The 15040-nt window shown below is 38.1% G+C and overlaps 1 protein-coding gene across 2 annotated transcripts in view; it reads left to right on the top strand.

The window, feature by feature from the left end:
- Positions 1 to 7859, top strand: part of TGFB2 (transforming growth factor beta 2) — a 96760-nt gene extending 88901 nt beyond the window's left edge. For both annotated transcript variants that reach the window (XM_007988419.3, XM_007988418.3), the window contains 2 exons: positions 1155 to 1308; positions 5047 to 7859. In XM_007988419.3, coding sequence (XP_007986610.1) covers positions 1155 to 1308; positions 5047 to 5205 — 313 coding nt within the window. In that variant the 3' untranslated portion in view covers positions 5206 to 7859. The remainder of the gene's footprint in view (positions 1 to 1154; positions 1309 to 5046) is intronic.
- The last annotated feature ends 7181 nt before the right edge of the window (positions 7860 to 15040 follow it).

The raw sequence follows: 15040 nt of genomic DNA, 5'->3' as shown, positions 1-15040 counted from the left end.
TGATGCCTTCACCCTCACCAAGTTCGAGTGCTTATAGTCACACTTCTGTCATAGTAACAGAGACGAGACAGCAGAATGCCATGTGCCACGCCTTTAGCAACAGCATATGAGAGAAGCAAGAAGAATTTATTTCCCATTCCCATATGAGTGCATGGAAGGAAAATGTGAATGTTCTTAGGTGGTCTCTGTGAGAGGAGGGCTCTTTCCTTATTTTGAGAGGTACAGGACAGGGAAGGGTCCGCACTGATGAAGGGCTCAAAAGGTCAGAGGCCAGGAGTAAAGCGGCACTTTTTGATTGCCCGATCCAATGGTTGCCCTCAGCAAGACTGCATGTTTCTTGATCTCTGGTTCATTCCTAGATTGGGGAACATGTGGTGAAATAAAGGATCGATTCTCAAAGGCAAATGTCTTAGACGGTTCTTTGAAAATTGCTGTTGTACTCCTTTCATTTTGTATTTGAAAGGGCAATAAAGGCTGGATGGCAGAACTGCCTAGTGTTGATTGGAAAGGGCTTCATCATGCCCAGCCACTCCCTGATTATATCTGGTCACCTGAAGGTAAAGATATGATTTTCCAGGTCACCGACAAGGAAGTCAGGGTATAGAACTCATAAGGGCAAGTAGTCCAGCAAATCACCACACACAACACCCTATCATGAAAGTCACTTAAGATTACGATAAAGCCATTTAAACCTGGCCCATGGGCCAGGCACGGTGGCTCACGTCTGTAATCCCAGCACTTTGGGAGGCTGAGGCGGGCGGATCACGAGGTCAGGAGATCGAGATCATCCTGACTAACACAGTGAAACCCCGTCTCTACGAAAAATATGAAAAATCAGCCGGGTGAGGTGGCAGGCATCTGTAGTCCCAGCTACTTGGGAGGCTGAGGCAGGAGAATGGCGTGAACCCGGGAGGCAGAGGTTGCAGTGTGCTGCAATCATGCCATTGCACTCCAGCCTGGGCAACAGAGCGAGACTCTGTCTCAAAAAAACAAACAAACAAAAAAACACCTGGCCCATGGTATTTGCTCATTAGATGTTTGTTGAATAAATGAATGAGTCATTTGTCTGGTTTGGGGTGAGGTGGTGGTAGAGTGAGGGTGGTGAATCAGCTTTAAAATCTCCATTGCTTTTTTTTTTTTTTTTTTAAAAACAGAAATGTGCAGGATAATTGCTGCCTACGTCCGCTTTACATTGATTTCAAGAGGGATCTAGGGTGGAAATGGATACACGAACCTAAAGGATACAATGCCAACTTCTGTGCTGGAGCATGCCCGTATTTATGGAGTTCAGACACTCAGCACAGCAGGGTGAGTGTTCAGCTTACCTGTTCTCTCTGTTCTTGGGTTACCATGTGCACCTGCTGATAGTATTTCCAAATGAGTTGTAATTAACTTGGTGCCCTCTTACCATCACACATGTATGGGTACTGGAGAAATTCTTTTATTAGGTTGGTGCAAAAGTAACCGTGGTTTTTGCCATTACTTTCAATGGCAAAAACCGCAATTACTTTCACACTCCCCTAAAAGATGAGGAGGAAGTGATGAAATCAGAAAGTGACACTGATCAGTTGCAAACCACAGGTCTCACCTGCCCAGTTATAAACAACTGGAGGGAAGTTTTGTTTGATTTTTTCTTTATTTTATATTCTTTTTCAAAAATAATTTTTATTCATACATACTTGCATATATTAATGAGGTACATGTGATATTTTGATACATGTATACAATGTGTAATGATGAAATCAGGGTAATTAGGATATCCATCACCTCAAAAATGTATCATTTCCTCATTTGGGGAACATTCCAGGTCATCTCTTCTAGTTATTTAAAAATATACGATAAATTATCGTTAACTATAGTAACCCTACTGTGCTATAAAACATTAAAATTTGTTCCTTCTATCTAACTGTATTTTGGTATCTATTAATCAGCTTCTCTTCACCCTTACCCTGTTCCCAGCCTCTGGTAACCATCATTCTACTCTCTGCCTCCATGAGTTTTATATTTTTAACAGCTATAAGCATAAATAGCCAAAAACAGTACACCCTTTTTAGAATCAATATGTCACATAGTATCATTTATAGATAAAGTGTGACAGGACCCAGCTCTCCATCTAAAAAAAAAAAAAAATCTGCTGTCATCTCCATCAGGGACTGTTACATTAGAAAGAACACTGGGGATTTCAATTAATGCCAGTGAGTGTGTGATTATTAGTAAATACACTAGCAATTTACTAATGTATGACAGTTAGAATGTAGTTTAACATCTCTAAACCTCAGTTTCTTATGAGTTAGAAGGAATGTCTGTATTAAAAGTTATCTTTAAAATAATAATGCCAAACGCAAGAGTTGATATGAAGTACAAAAGACGATATATGTAAAAATGACTTGAAAATTAGTTTCTCTACTTTTTAAAAATGTAACACAAAGTAAATGAGAATCTGAGTATTTTATCAAGTTGTTTCAGTGAAGATAGAGTTAATTCAGAAGGTAATTCCCAAATTGGATGGTATGGGTTTCCAGCAAGATTAGAGAAGAGTTTTTCTATGTAATAATGTTATTTGTTCACATGCTTCCTCCTGATGGCTTATCAGGATTTTAGAGATAGAAAGGACATCTTATCCAATCCTTTCATTTTCTTAAAGAAATTGGGGGCCAGGCACGGTGACTCATGCCTGTAATCCCAGCACTTTGGGAGGCCAAGATGGGTGGATCACGAGGTCAGGAGTTCAAGACCAGCCTGGTCAAGATGGTGAAACCCCATCTCTACTAAAAATACAAAAAAATTAGCCAGGCATGGTGGCGAGCACCTGCAATCCCAGCTACTTGGGAGGTTTAGGCAGAGAATTGCTTGAACCCGGGAGGCAGGGGTTGCAGTGAGCCGAGATCGTGCCATTGCACTCCAGCCTGGGTGACAGAGTGAGGCCCCATCTCAAAAAAAAAAAAAAAAAAAAAAAAAAAAAGAAAGAAAAGAAAAGAAATTGGAGTCCAGATCATGTAGTCTAGATGATACCCAAGACCAAAGAGAAAATTAGTGACAAACCAAGGCTTGGCACGTAGGCCTCCTTGTTTTATAACCAGGCCTCCATTTGCCCTATCTTACTGGGTTTAATTCCTAAAATATGGTTAAATGTTAGGGTTTCTATTCTGCTCTTTATGCCTCTGTAAATCTCCCTATTAAAGAGGCATTAGAAAAATTGCCTTCACTGCAGGATAGGAAAATGGATCAGCTGCCAAGAAGATCACATACTACATTCAGCTGAATTCATGAGTTTGGGGGTTATCAATTATTTTGGACAATCTGTATTATAAAAAATCCTCTTTAGTTCATATGAAAAATCATGTGTTCATGAAGCATAAAGTATATTTATTTATAAATGCCTGCATATGCTGGAATTTAAATTGACAAATATGGCTCCCCTTCCTTCAGCTGTTTTCCCAACTCCCCTGTAGACTTTGGCACTCGGGGGTGACCGTGTGCTTGGCCATGTGAGGGAAGCTTGCTCATGCCTGTCCCTTTGTCTGAGCTCTCTGGCCAGGCTGCCTCCTCTGGGCTGCGGCAGCAGTAGCTGTAATGTGGGCAAGGCCCTGTTGCCAAGTAGAAACATAATTCTCCTCTCTGATACACAGAGGGAGTGTGTGAAGGCTGAGACCATGCTTGTTTTTCAAGGAGAGAGGAAGAATAACTGTCATGGTCACAAATGTGTGGTTTGGACAGTTACCCAAGAAGCCAGAGGTAGCTAATAAAGTAGTCAGTGTTGCTGTGCTGAACAGATCTTCTGTCTTAGGCTGAAAAAATTGCAGTGAATCTCGAGGAAAAGGTCACTTGCTGTTTGACTAACACATTAATGGCATCCTTGGAAATGTCTCTGTATCATCAGTGGGGAACCTACATACTTCCATTAGTAAAAGTCGCACACCCCTCTGATACAGAATGGGGTTAAAGGTATAAGTCTAATTATAGAACCGTCTCTTCATCCTGTTTTCGGACTTGCCATTAACTCCTCCAACTCAGCAACTACTATTTACCACATAGAAAGTTAATGGAGGGTTGATTATGATTGTGATTATGATTATGATCGTTTTAAGCAAAATGTAAGAAAGTGAATAATTCTTATAGGAGATCTTAGAGATCGCTTTTATGTTATTTCTAGCATCATTGTGTCTATGCAGCAATGCTAAATGAAAAGACCTTTTTTTTAATGAAAATTGAGGATACCTTAAATTGGCCTGAGGAGACACTTAACGTAGAAAGATTTCATTTCCTTCCTTCCTTATTTATTTATTTAAAGAAACAAGGTCTAGGTGTGTTGTCCAAGCTAGTCCTGAACTCCTAGACTCAAGTGATTCTTCAAAGTGTTGGGATTACAGGCGTGAGCCACTGTGCCCGGTCTGTAGAAAGATTTCACATTTTTTACAGGTGTCTTTTACTCTACCCAAGGGTAGATTAAAGCTCTTATGAGAGCTTTGATAGAACTTTTTATTCTTCTACTTATTCATGTATTCATTTCTTCACTTAGTACATGAATCTCATTTTGTCCAGAGACGACTTACTGGGGCTATAAGATAAAAGCAGAGTCTATAGAGTTCCTGACCTGGAGTGAGCTCTTAATCTAGATGGAATTGAAACGTATACTCAAGAAACAACTTCATTTACAGAGTAGTGTAGAAAAAAGACCAAATACTACAAGGATCAAGTTTTGTGGGGACCTAGGAAGTATGTGCAGCCAAGCACTGATCAGAGGAAAGACTTATTGGAAAAACTGGGAAAATCTGTTGAATGAGCAGTTTTTTCCAATCTGACTCTTACAGAATCATTTGCTTAAGATGTGTGAAAAACGAGTTCTGTGTGGGAAAATAATTACTTTGATGATTGCTAAGGTCACATACCAGTTTGACTGTAATTTAGGAAATTAGTGACAGAAAATAATTCAAATTTCCTACTCAGTGCTATGACTGATAACAATGCAGAATTGTTTTTTAAAAACTAATTGTGTTCATTTTCCATCTTTCCCTATGATGTCTCTCCTCTCCTGTGTCCTTTCAGGTCCTGAGCTTATATAATACCATAAATCCAGAAGCATCTGCTTCTCCTTGCTGCGTGTCCCAAGATTTAGAACCTCTAACCATTCTCTACTACATTGGCAAAACACCCAAGATTGAACAGCTTTCTAATATGATTGTAAAGTCTTGCAAATGCAGCTAAACTTCTTGGAAAAGTGGCAAGATCAAAATTACAATGATGATGATAATGATGATGACGACGACAATGATGATGCTTGTAACCAGAAAACATAAGAGAGCCTTGGTTCGTCAGCGTTAAAAAAAAATTTTGAAAAGGCGGTACTAGTTCAGACACGTAGGAAGTTTGTGTTCTGTTTGTTAAAACTGGCATCTGACACAAAAAAAGTTGAAGGCCTTATTCTACATTTCACCTACTTTGTAAGTGAGAGAGACAAGAAGCAAATTTTTTTTAAAGGAAAAAAATAAACACTGGAAGAATTTATTAGTGTTAATTATGTGAACAACGACGACAACAACAACAACAAAAAGAAAAAAAAAAAAAACAGGAAAATCCCATTAAGTGGAGTTGCTGTACGTACCGTTCCTATCCCACGCCTCACTTGATTTTTCTGTATTGCTATGCAATAGGCACCCTTCCCATTCTTACTCTTAGAGTTAACAGTGAGTTATTTATTGCGTGTTACTATATAATGAACGTTTCATTGCCCTTGGAAAATAAAACAGGTGTATAAAGTGGAGACCAAATACTTTGCCAGAAACTCATGGATGGCTTAAAGAACTTGAACTCAAACGAGCCAGAAAAAAAAAGGTCATATTAATGGGATGAAAACCCAAGTGAGTTATTGTATGACCGAAAAAGTCTGCATTAAGATAAAGACCCTGAAAACACATGTTATGTACCAGCTGCCTAAGGAAGCTTCTTGTAAGGTCCACAAACTAAAAACCCTGTTAATAAAAGAAACTTTCAGTCAGAATAAGTCTGTAAGATTTTTTTTTTCTTTTTAATTGTAAATGGTTCTTTGTCAGTTTAGTAAACCAGTGAAATGTTGAAATGTTTTGACATGTACTGGTCAAACTTCAGACCTTAAAATATTGCTGTATAGCTATGCTATAGGTTTTTTCCTTTGTTTTGGTATATGTAACCATACCTATATTATTAAAATAGATGGATATAGAAGCCAGCATAATTGAAAACACATCTGCAGATCTCTTTTGCAAACTATTAAATCAAAACATTAACTACTTTATGTGTAATGTGTAAATTTTTACCATATTTTTTATATTCTGTAATAATGTCAACTACGATTTAGATTGACTTAAATTTGGGCTCTTTTTAATGATCACTCACAAATGTATGTTTCTTTTAGCTGGCCAGTACTTTTGAGTAAAGCCCCTATATTTTGACTTGCACTACAGATGCATTTTTTATAACATTTGCCCTACTTGTGCTTTGTGTTTTGTTCATTATTATGACATAAGCTACCTGGGTCTACTTGTCCTTTTTTTTTTTATTTTACAAAAAAGATGGGTTCGAGTTCAGTGGTCTTCCTTCATCTTCCAAGCATCATTACTAACCAAGTCAGACATTAACAAACTTTTATGTTAGGAAAAGGAGGAATGTTACAGATACATAGAAAATTGAGGTAAAATGTTTTAGTTTTAGCAAGGATTTAAGATTCAAACTAAAACTCAGAATCTTGATTAAGTTAAGAAAAGTTTCTCTACCTTCGTTTAATCAATATTTTCATAAAATCCTATTGTTATTACAAAGTGGACACTTCATAGGAAACTTCTTTTTCTTTAGTCAGGCTTTTAATATTCAGTGGGAAATGGAAACATACACATTTTAGTCGACTTTTCAAATAGGGGAAAAAGTCCAGGTTAGCATAAGTCATTTTGTGTATTTCACTGAAGTTAAGGTTTTTATAAATGTTCTTTGAAGGTGAAAAGACACAAGGCAATTTTTCCTCTGATCAAAAAATTCTTTATTTCCTCTGAGTGAGACTTATCTATATCTGAGGCTAAAGTTTACCTCGCTTTAATAAATAATTTGCCACATCATTGCAGAAGAGGTATCCTCATGTTGGGGTTTATAGAATATGTCAGTTTGTCACTTGTCACTTATTTAGCTTTACAATAAAAAGTAATAGGTAAAGCAATGGAATATTTGCAGTTTCACCTAAAGAGCAGCATAAGGAGGCGGGAATCCAAAGTGAAATTATTTGATATGGTCTACTTCTTTTTTGGAATTTCCTGACCATTAATTAAAATAAAGAATTGGATTTGCAAGTTTGAAAACTGGAAAAGCAAGAGATGGGATGCCATAATAGTAAACAGCCCTTGTGTTGGATGTAACCCAATCCCAGATTTGAGTGTGTGTTAATTATTTTTTTTGTCTTCCACTTTTCTATTAATTATGTGTAAATCACTTTTATTTCTGCAGGTATTTTCCTCTCAGATAGGATGACATTTTGTTTTGTATTATTTTGTCTTTCCTCATGAATGCACTGATAATATTTTAAATGCTCTATTTTAAGATCTCTTGAATCTTTTTTTTTTTTTAATTTGGGGGTTCTATAAGGTCTTTATTTCCCATAAGTAAATATTGCCATGGGAGGGGGGTGGAGGTGGGAAGGAAGGGGGGAAGTGCTAGTATGCAAGTGGGCAGCAATTATTTTTGTGTTAATCAGCAGTACAATTTGATCGTTGGCATGGTTAAAAAATGGAATATAAGATTAGCTGTTTTGTATTTTGATGACCAATTATGCTGTATTTTAACACGATGTATGTCTGTTTTTGTGGTGCTCTAGTGGTAAATAAATTATTTCAATGATACATGGATGTCTTTTTCCTATCAGTACCATCATCGAGTCTAGAAAACACCTGTGATGCAGTAAGACTATCTGAAGCTGGAAAAGTCATACCACCTTTCACATTGCCCTCTTCTTTCTCCCTTAAGGAGAGTCACTTCAGAAGTCATGCTTTAAAGCACAAGAGTCAGGCCATATTCCTCAAGGATGGAAGAAATCCCTGTGCAGTCTTTTTATTCCTTTATTTATTGGTATTTGGTAATTGTTTGAGATTTAGTTTCCATCCAGCTTGACTGCCGACCAGAAAAAATGCAGAGAGATGTTTGCACCATGCTTTGGCTTTCTGGTTCTATGTTCTGCCAACGCCAGGGCCAAAAGAACTGGTCTAGACAGTATCCCCTGTAGCCCCATAACTTGGATAGTTGCTGAGCCAGCCAGATATAACAAGAGCCACGTGCTCTTTGGGGTTGGTTGTTTGGGATCAGCTACTCGCCTGTCAGTTTCACTGGTACCACTGCACCACAAACAAAAAAACCCACCCTATTTCCTCCAAGTTTTTTGGCTGTTACCTACAAGACCAGACTCCTCAAATGAGTTGCCAATCTCTTAATAAACAGGAATAATAAAAATAGTCATTGTGACTCAATCTGGTTGTCTTGCTTTGTCTAGTGAAAGAACTAGTGTGTGCCTGTTGTGTTGTCTAAACACCATCTAGAAACAAACCATCAATTCGAGTATTGAGGGAGAAGAGAAAATGCTTCCCTTGTCTGCAATCTCATCTGTGTGTGATCTTTCATAGTAAACTCATAGAGAGAGGAAGTTTGTCACCCAACTCATTCATTCATGCTTCTGTGCAGCCTGGCTAGTCCCAGACCTATCACTGCAACATTATATTTAATTGATGAGTAAGAATAGAAGATATCATAGAATCAGAGAGATGAAAAGAGCCACCTAACAGCCTTACAAACTTTGGCAAATTTGTCAGCAACTCTGGGCCTCTATTTAGCTTTAAAATGAAGATGAGAATACTTGCTCTATAGCATTTTGTCTGTGTGTTTTAGTGCCCTTGTCGTTGTTAAGTGAATGGACACGCGAAAAGGTTCCTTGCTTAGTGTTTTTTTCTGTAATTGGCTGAGTAAATGGCAGGCAGGCTTACAATATTTCCAAACTTGTTCTGTTTTTGGTTTCTTGGCAATCTTGTAATGAACTTTTAACCTTCAGACTATGACCTGGGCTCATATTTCTCCACCTTGATACTAAATGTGTAAAACCTCCAGACCCTTATCTCATAAATTGATCAGGACATCAGTAATTCCTGAGAATATTCTATAACTCTATATGTTAACCTTTTGGTTACAGGACTGACAGAAGTTATTTACAGGGAAAATGTTCATTTTAAGCTTTGCTGAAGTCCACCAACTAAAATTCAAAGTAAAAGAGAACAGTGGCTAGTTTAATGACCCACTCCCTAATGTGATAATGCAGTATTGATAACTACAGTATTCTAAGTATCTACCAGACACTGCTTTCTTTTAATTTATTTAATCTCATATTTAATCCTAGGATGTAGTTTTTAAAAAAAATATATGATTCCATTGTAAAGGGAAGTGACCAGACTCAGAATGCTTAAATTACTTGTCCAAGACCACTCAGTTTGTTGGTGAAGGGTCCGGAACTTCATTGTCTGTTATATTAGCCACTAGCCACATGTGGCTATCGAGCAATTGAAACGTGGCTAATGTGAATTGAGATATGCCAGATGTGTAAAATATACACCACATTTTGAAGACTTAGTACAAAAAAAGAATGTAATTTTTTTGTATTTTTATATTGATTTCTATATTGATTACATGTCTAAATAATACTATTTTAAATATATGGGATTAAATAAAGTATATTATTAGTTTTACCTGTTTTTTTTTTTTCACTTATTTAATACAGTTACCAGAAAATTTAAAATTACATATGTGGCTCACATTTGTGTCTTGTGTTCTTGTGTTTCTAGTAGATACCTCTAGCGAAGAATTTGAAAGCAGCTCTGTTTACAAACAATGACTACATGATTCCCATTAGCTATAATATTACCAGTCTTTATTTTTGTAATTTACATATGATTGAACTATATTAGGTCATACCTTATGAAAATGCAGTTTTTGTAGGTCAAAATTTGTTGAATACTCACATTCTATAGAGTTCAACATAAAAGGTGGTGCTGACTGAAAAATGTGGTAATGAAAGTACAAATATTACCTAAGCCTCACTGGCAAAGCCCTTGATGAAACTGATGGTTATGTACAAGCAAAGCACCACTAAGTGGAACAGCACAACCTACTCCTAAGCAAGATGGGCTGTTGTATGAAATGATTTTAGCCCTTAGAAATCTTCATTAATGTACCTGCGACAACATTTTCTACCATTTTTAGGGGAGAATAAAAAGAAAAAGCCAGAAACTCACTGTTCCTTATAGTCACTGGTCTTGAGATGGCATTACTTTTCTATCTGGGAATAAGCTGAGCTGTGCTCCTTTTGCTTAGACTTAAGCCTTAGACTATGGATAGACCTATGCTTTGTAGGACCTATGCTTTGTAGGTCCCTGAAACACATATAATGTGTGTGGGAGGGGGATTGCTTTAAAATAAAATGAAGCAAAATTTCAAATACAGAATTAGATTCAAAGTCTTAGAAAGGGCCCACAAAAGTGAAAGACTAGGAATTCAAGCATATCATGGCAAACCTGTCTCTGAACTTTAGCTAATACATGCCTTTGTTCTATCAAAGACTATTACCTTGTAATTCTAGAGAAAACTAGATTGCATCTCTTTTTGCTAATCTACTAAATCATCACTCTATTCTCTAGTCCTTCCTTTGTCTCTGCAACCGCATCCTCTGTGCTGAACAAAGAAAACTAGGACCCTGATTTTACTAACGTGCCAGGTCAGGTCAGAGATAGTAGAGGAAATGTTATTTTTGTGCCTCTTTTGGAGCATAATAACTAGATCTAATGAGATTAGAGAAATAATGTAAATATTAGGTAACTATATCAATATATACAAATAATTTTACTTAACATTGCAAAGGTAATGCTTTTTAATTGGCTTTTTTAAATGAAAGGGTTGCTTTAGGTTTTTCCCTGATTGAGTCTTTATTTCCCTGAAATACTTTGTAGTTAGTTTCTTTATTTCAGCAAGTAATGGTTGTTTGGAGAAGAGATGAGTGTGTTCCTGTAATTGGGCAGAGACCTTGTAAAAGGAACAGAATGTACTGAGAGAGACTTTGTGCTGTGTGATCAGAACTAGGAAAATCATTCAGCCTAAGAGAACAGACATAATTAAACAGAAAAGCAAAAAATTAGTGGTAAGGACAGAGGCCCAATATAATCTCTTAGGCTTTCCCTCCAACATGGGATTTTCTCTCCTATAGATGCCAACCCAACTGAAAGAACACAGATGTGTTCCTCAGGTGACATCACCAAGGTCTGGCCAGCCCTGGAGTTGGAAACCCTCTCCTCAGGCCCAAATCTCAATTCTGAAAATTCTGAATCTCAGGCTGCTGGGAGCAAACAAGCTAAGAAGTTATGTAATTCAATACTGCTCTAAAAGCGATGTGAAGTCATGCAGTTTGGCGTGTCCTCAAGCATGGGTGTAACACTAATTTCTTCATTTGAACCAAATTAAACTCTACAGAAAACTGGGAGAATGTTAAATCAAGTGGCAGTTGTTCATTTAGTAAAGTATCAAATTTCGCATCACCATGTGTGCACATCTTCCCCTTGTCCATAACCTGGCCTTCCAAGAAATCACTGGCTCCATTCAAATTTCTGAAAGTTGAAATTTCAGCAGAAACTGGTGGGAGAGGCACCAAGGAGCTCCAAGGAAGTCCAGCAACCCCCTGAATATTACCCCTTTGTTACAAGCTCTGAGAGTTTTCCATGAGGAATTATTCTTGTAGGATTTTTCCACAAGAATATACATACATTCATATATATAGTTTTAAATATAAATATCCTCAATGGGGCAGCACAGGAAACAATTTCAACCGAAACATGCTAGAATGGATTTTGATTTAATCTCCATCCGGGACCCAGAATAGTGAGACCAGCATTGAATACCTCAGGGCAAGATAGAAGTGGAAAGGCCAGAGGGACAAATGGAGTTGAGCCAGAAAGGGAGCTGGGGACCCTGAGCACTGACATTATGTTTGCCACACATTTAGTCAAGTTTGATGTCCTGTATATACCATCACAGCAATAAACAAATGTAGAGATAAAAACAGAACAAATTGGTCAACTGGGCTTAACTTCAAGCAAAAGATTCAGTCAAGGACTCTCATTGTGCCATTGTCTTTCAATAGGAGTCTTTAAAAGCCAAAGTGCTAGTTGCAGAAGTGATGTGACGGGAAAAAGTCGCTCCTTGTTCTCAGTATCCGCCCTGTTGTGCTGGGTTTCTGAAATTGTCAGACCCCACTCCCAGGGGCCTCCCTAAAATCAGTGAGTGTTCCCAGTCCTATGCTTCTTATTTGAGACCATTCCTGATATTATTTGGCTCTGTGTTCCCATCCAAATCTCATCTTGAATTGTAATCCCATAATCCCCATGTGTTGTTGGAGGGATGCCATGGGAGGTAACTAAATCATGTGGGCGATATCCCCCATCCTGTTCTCATGATAGTGAGAGTTCTCACGAGATCCAATGGTTTATAAGCACCTGGCATTTCCCCTGCTGGCACTCATTCTCTCTCCTCCTGCCCTGTGAAGAGGTGCCTTCCACCATTATTGTACATTTTCTGAGGCCTCCCCAGCCATATAGAACTGTGTCAATTAAACCTTTTTCCTTTATAAATTACCGAGTCTCGGGTATTTCTTCATAGCAGTGTGAGAACAAACTAATACAACTCCTTATTTATCCTGTTTCCAGCCTCTAGTACACAATTGAGCTTACGGCAATTTGACAAATGTTTGCTAAATTGAAAAAGGGCATGGATGGGACTATAGCTCCAACTCTGCCACTGACATACTATGGGACTCATTAAATCACCTAACTTTCTCAGTGCTTTCTTTGTCAATAAGACAAAAGCATTGGATTGGTTGACCTGTAAAGTCCTGTTTTGTTTGTTTGGTAAACCTAGAACCTAAAATCTAAAACAAAATCTGACATATAGAATATGTTCAGTAATTATTTGTAGAATTAATGAATAGATGCTTGCTTCCTGTTCATTGGTACAATCACAGAAAAACACACCAGGGCAACCAAAGAATCAGAAACAAAAATTACAAATGACTTTACAGGTATTGAGAATACAGTCATTCTGGGAAGACAGACACATGTAAATTATACTATTAGGTTGTAACATACGTGTGAGGTACATTGGAAATATTGAGGTTACTAGTAACAAGAAAAAATGATTCTGGCTAAACCATATGAACTGGGGTTTGGGGATTTTTTTTTGGTGGGTCAACACTAAAAAAATAAAAAACTGACTATTGATTATTTCACATGAAGTTCACAGAATGGATAGGACACAGGGAAAACAGATTTAGGGATTAGCAGAGATCAAGGAAGCCCTGGAGGGACTAGAGGCAGAAAAGAGGAAATTCAATGGACTGTTGCAGGAATAGAGGGATGTCTTGGTACATTTAGGCTGCTATCATATAGACTGGATGGCTTATAAACAATATAGACTTATTTCTCACAGTTCTGAAGACTATGAAGTCTAAGATTAAGGAACCAGCAGATTCAGTATCTGATAAGACCCTGCTTTCCGGTTCATGGATGGTCATCTTTTCACTGCATCCTCACATAGTAGAAGGGCCATGGAGCATGTCACAGGCCACTTTTATAAGGGCATTAATGCCATCCATAAAGGCTCTGCCTCCAAGAACTAATTACTTCCCAAAGGCCCCACCTCCTACCACCATTACCTTGGGGTTTAGAATCTCAACATAAGAATTTTGCAGGGACAAGTATTCAGACCATAGCCTCAGGGGAGTCACTGCTGGGAGAGACACCACCGCTCTGTGGAGGCTACGGGCATGGTCTCCTAATACGTCCTTACTCAGTACTTCCCTCAGTCAAGATGGAAAGTTCCAAAAGAAAGAAATCAATTGGCTGAACTTAGGTCATGGGCCAGTTCCTTTGCTAGAACATGGGATTTTAGGGAAAGAATCTGAGTCCCTTGGCTTCTGTGGTAGGAAGAGCAACAGGGAGTAGCTACTCTCCCAGGAAGACTGCCTATGTGAAGAAAAAACGGTTACACAGAAGAAAAGTTAAGTTTATTAGGAAGAAACATGGAGGCTGGGCCACTAATGTTTAGGTGTTAGTTTGCTGGGACTGCTGTAACAAAGTACCACAAACTGGGTGGTTTATTGTGTCAGTTCTGGAGGCTAGAAGCCTAAAATTAAGGTGTTGACATAGTTGGTGTCATCTGAGGGCTGTGAGGGAAGATCTGTTTCAGGACCTCTTTTCTTGGTTTGTAGATGGTCATCTTTTCCTTGCACTTCTTCACACTGTCTTCCCTCGATATGTGTCTGTTGTTGTGCCCAAATTTCCCTTTTACAAAGACATCAGTCATATTGGATTAGGGGCCACCCTAATAACTGCATTTTCATTGAATCTCTTCTATAAAGACCCTATTTCCAAATAAGGTCATATTCTGATGTACTAGGGGTTAGGACTCCAATCTATCCTTTCTAGAGAGAACACAATTCAACCTACAACAATTTAACTCTGAACTGCAGAAGAGAGTGACTATTAATAGTTATTTCTGAGGAAACTCAAGGAATAATAAACTGAATGAAAAATGGGTTGTACCAACCCGCTAAAGGCCGGATATTTCTGCCAGTAATAGGAAAGAATTTGAGTCAATTAGATCAATCTCTGTAACCCGGTCTTCTTTGTAAGACACTTTGAAAATGTCTAGAGTTGTAGACTTTCAGAGCAAAGCTCGCACATTTCTGTATGGATGGGCACTTCCTACTCTCCTCGCTGATCCCAAACCAGGGCACACAACAGTCACGTGGACAGCTTCTAAAATTACAGATTTTCAGGTGTATTCCCAAACCCACTGGGTCAGGCCATTTGGGAGAATAGAAAGGGAATTTTATAGTGAAGAAGAAATATATTCCAGGTAAATCTAATGCAGTACAATGCTAGCATTTGTCAATTACTGTCTAACAAAGTGGGATATAAATGTACGAGGAAGTCTTCACAAA

The sequence above is a fragment of the Chlorocebus sabaeus genome, chromosome 25 (assembly GCF_047675955.1).
Source record: "Chlorocebus sabaeus isolate Y175 chromosome 25, mChlSab1.0.hap1, whole genome shotgun sequence".
Lineage (NCBI taxonomy): Eukaryota > Metazoa > Chordata > Mammalia > Primates > Cercopithecidae > Chlorocebus > Chlorocebus sabaeus.
The sequence above is the reverse complement of the archived record's forward strand: the minus strand, read 5'-3'. Positions and strand labels throughout refer to the sequence as shown.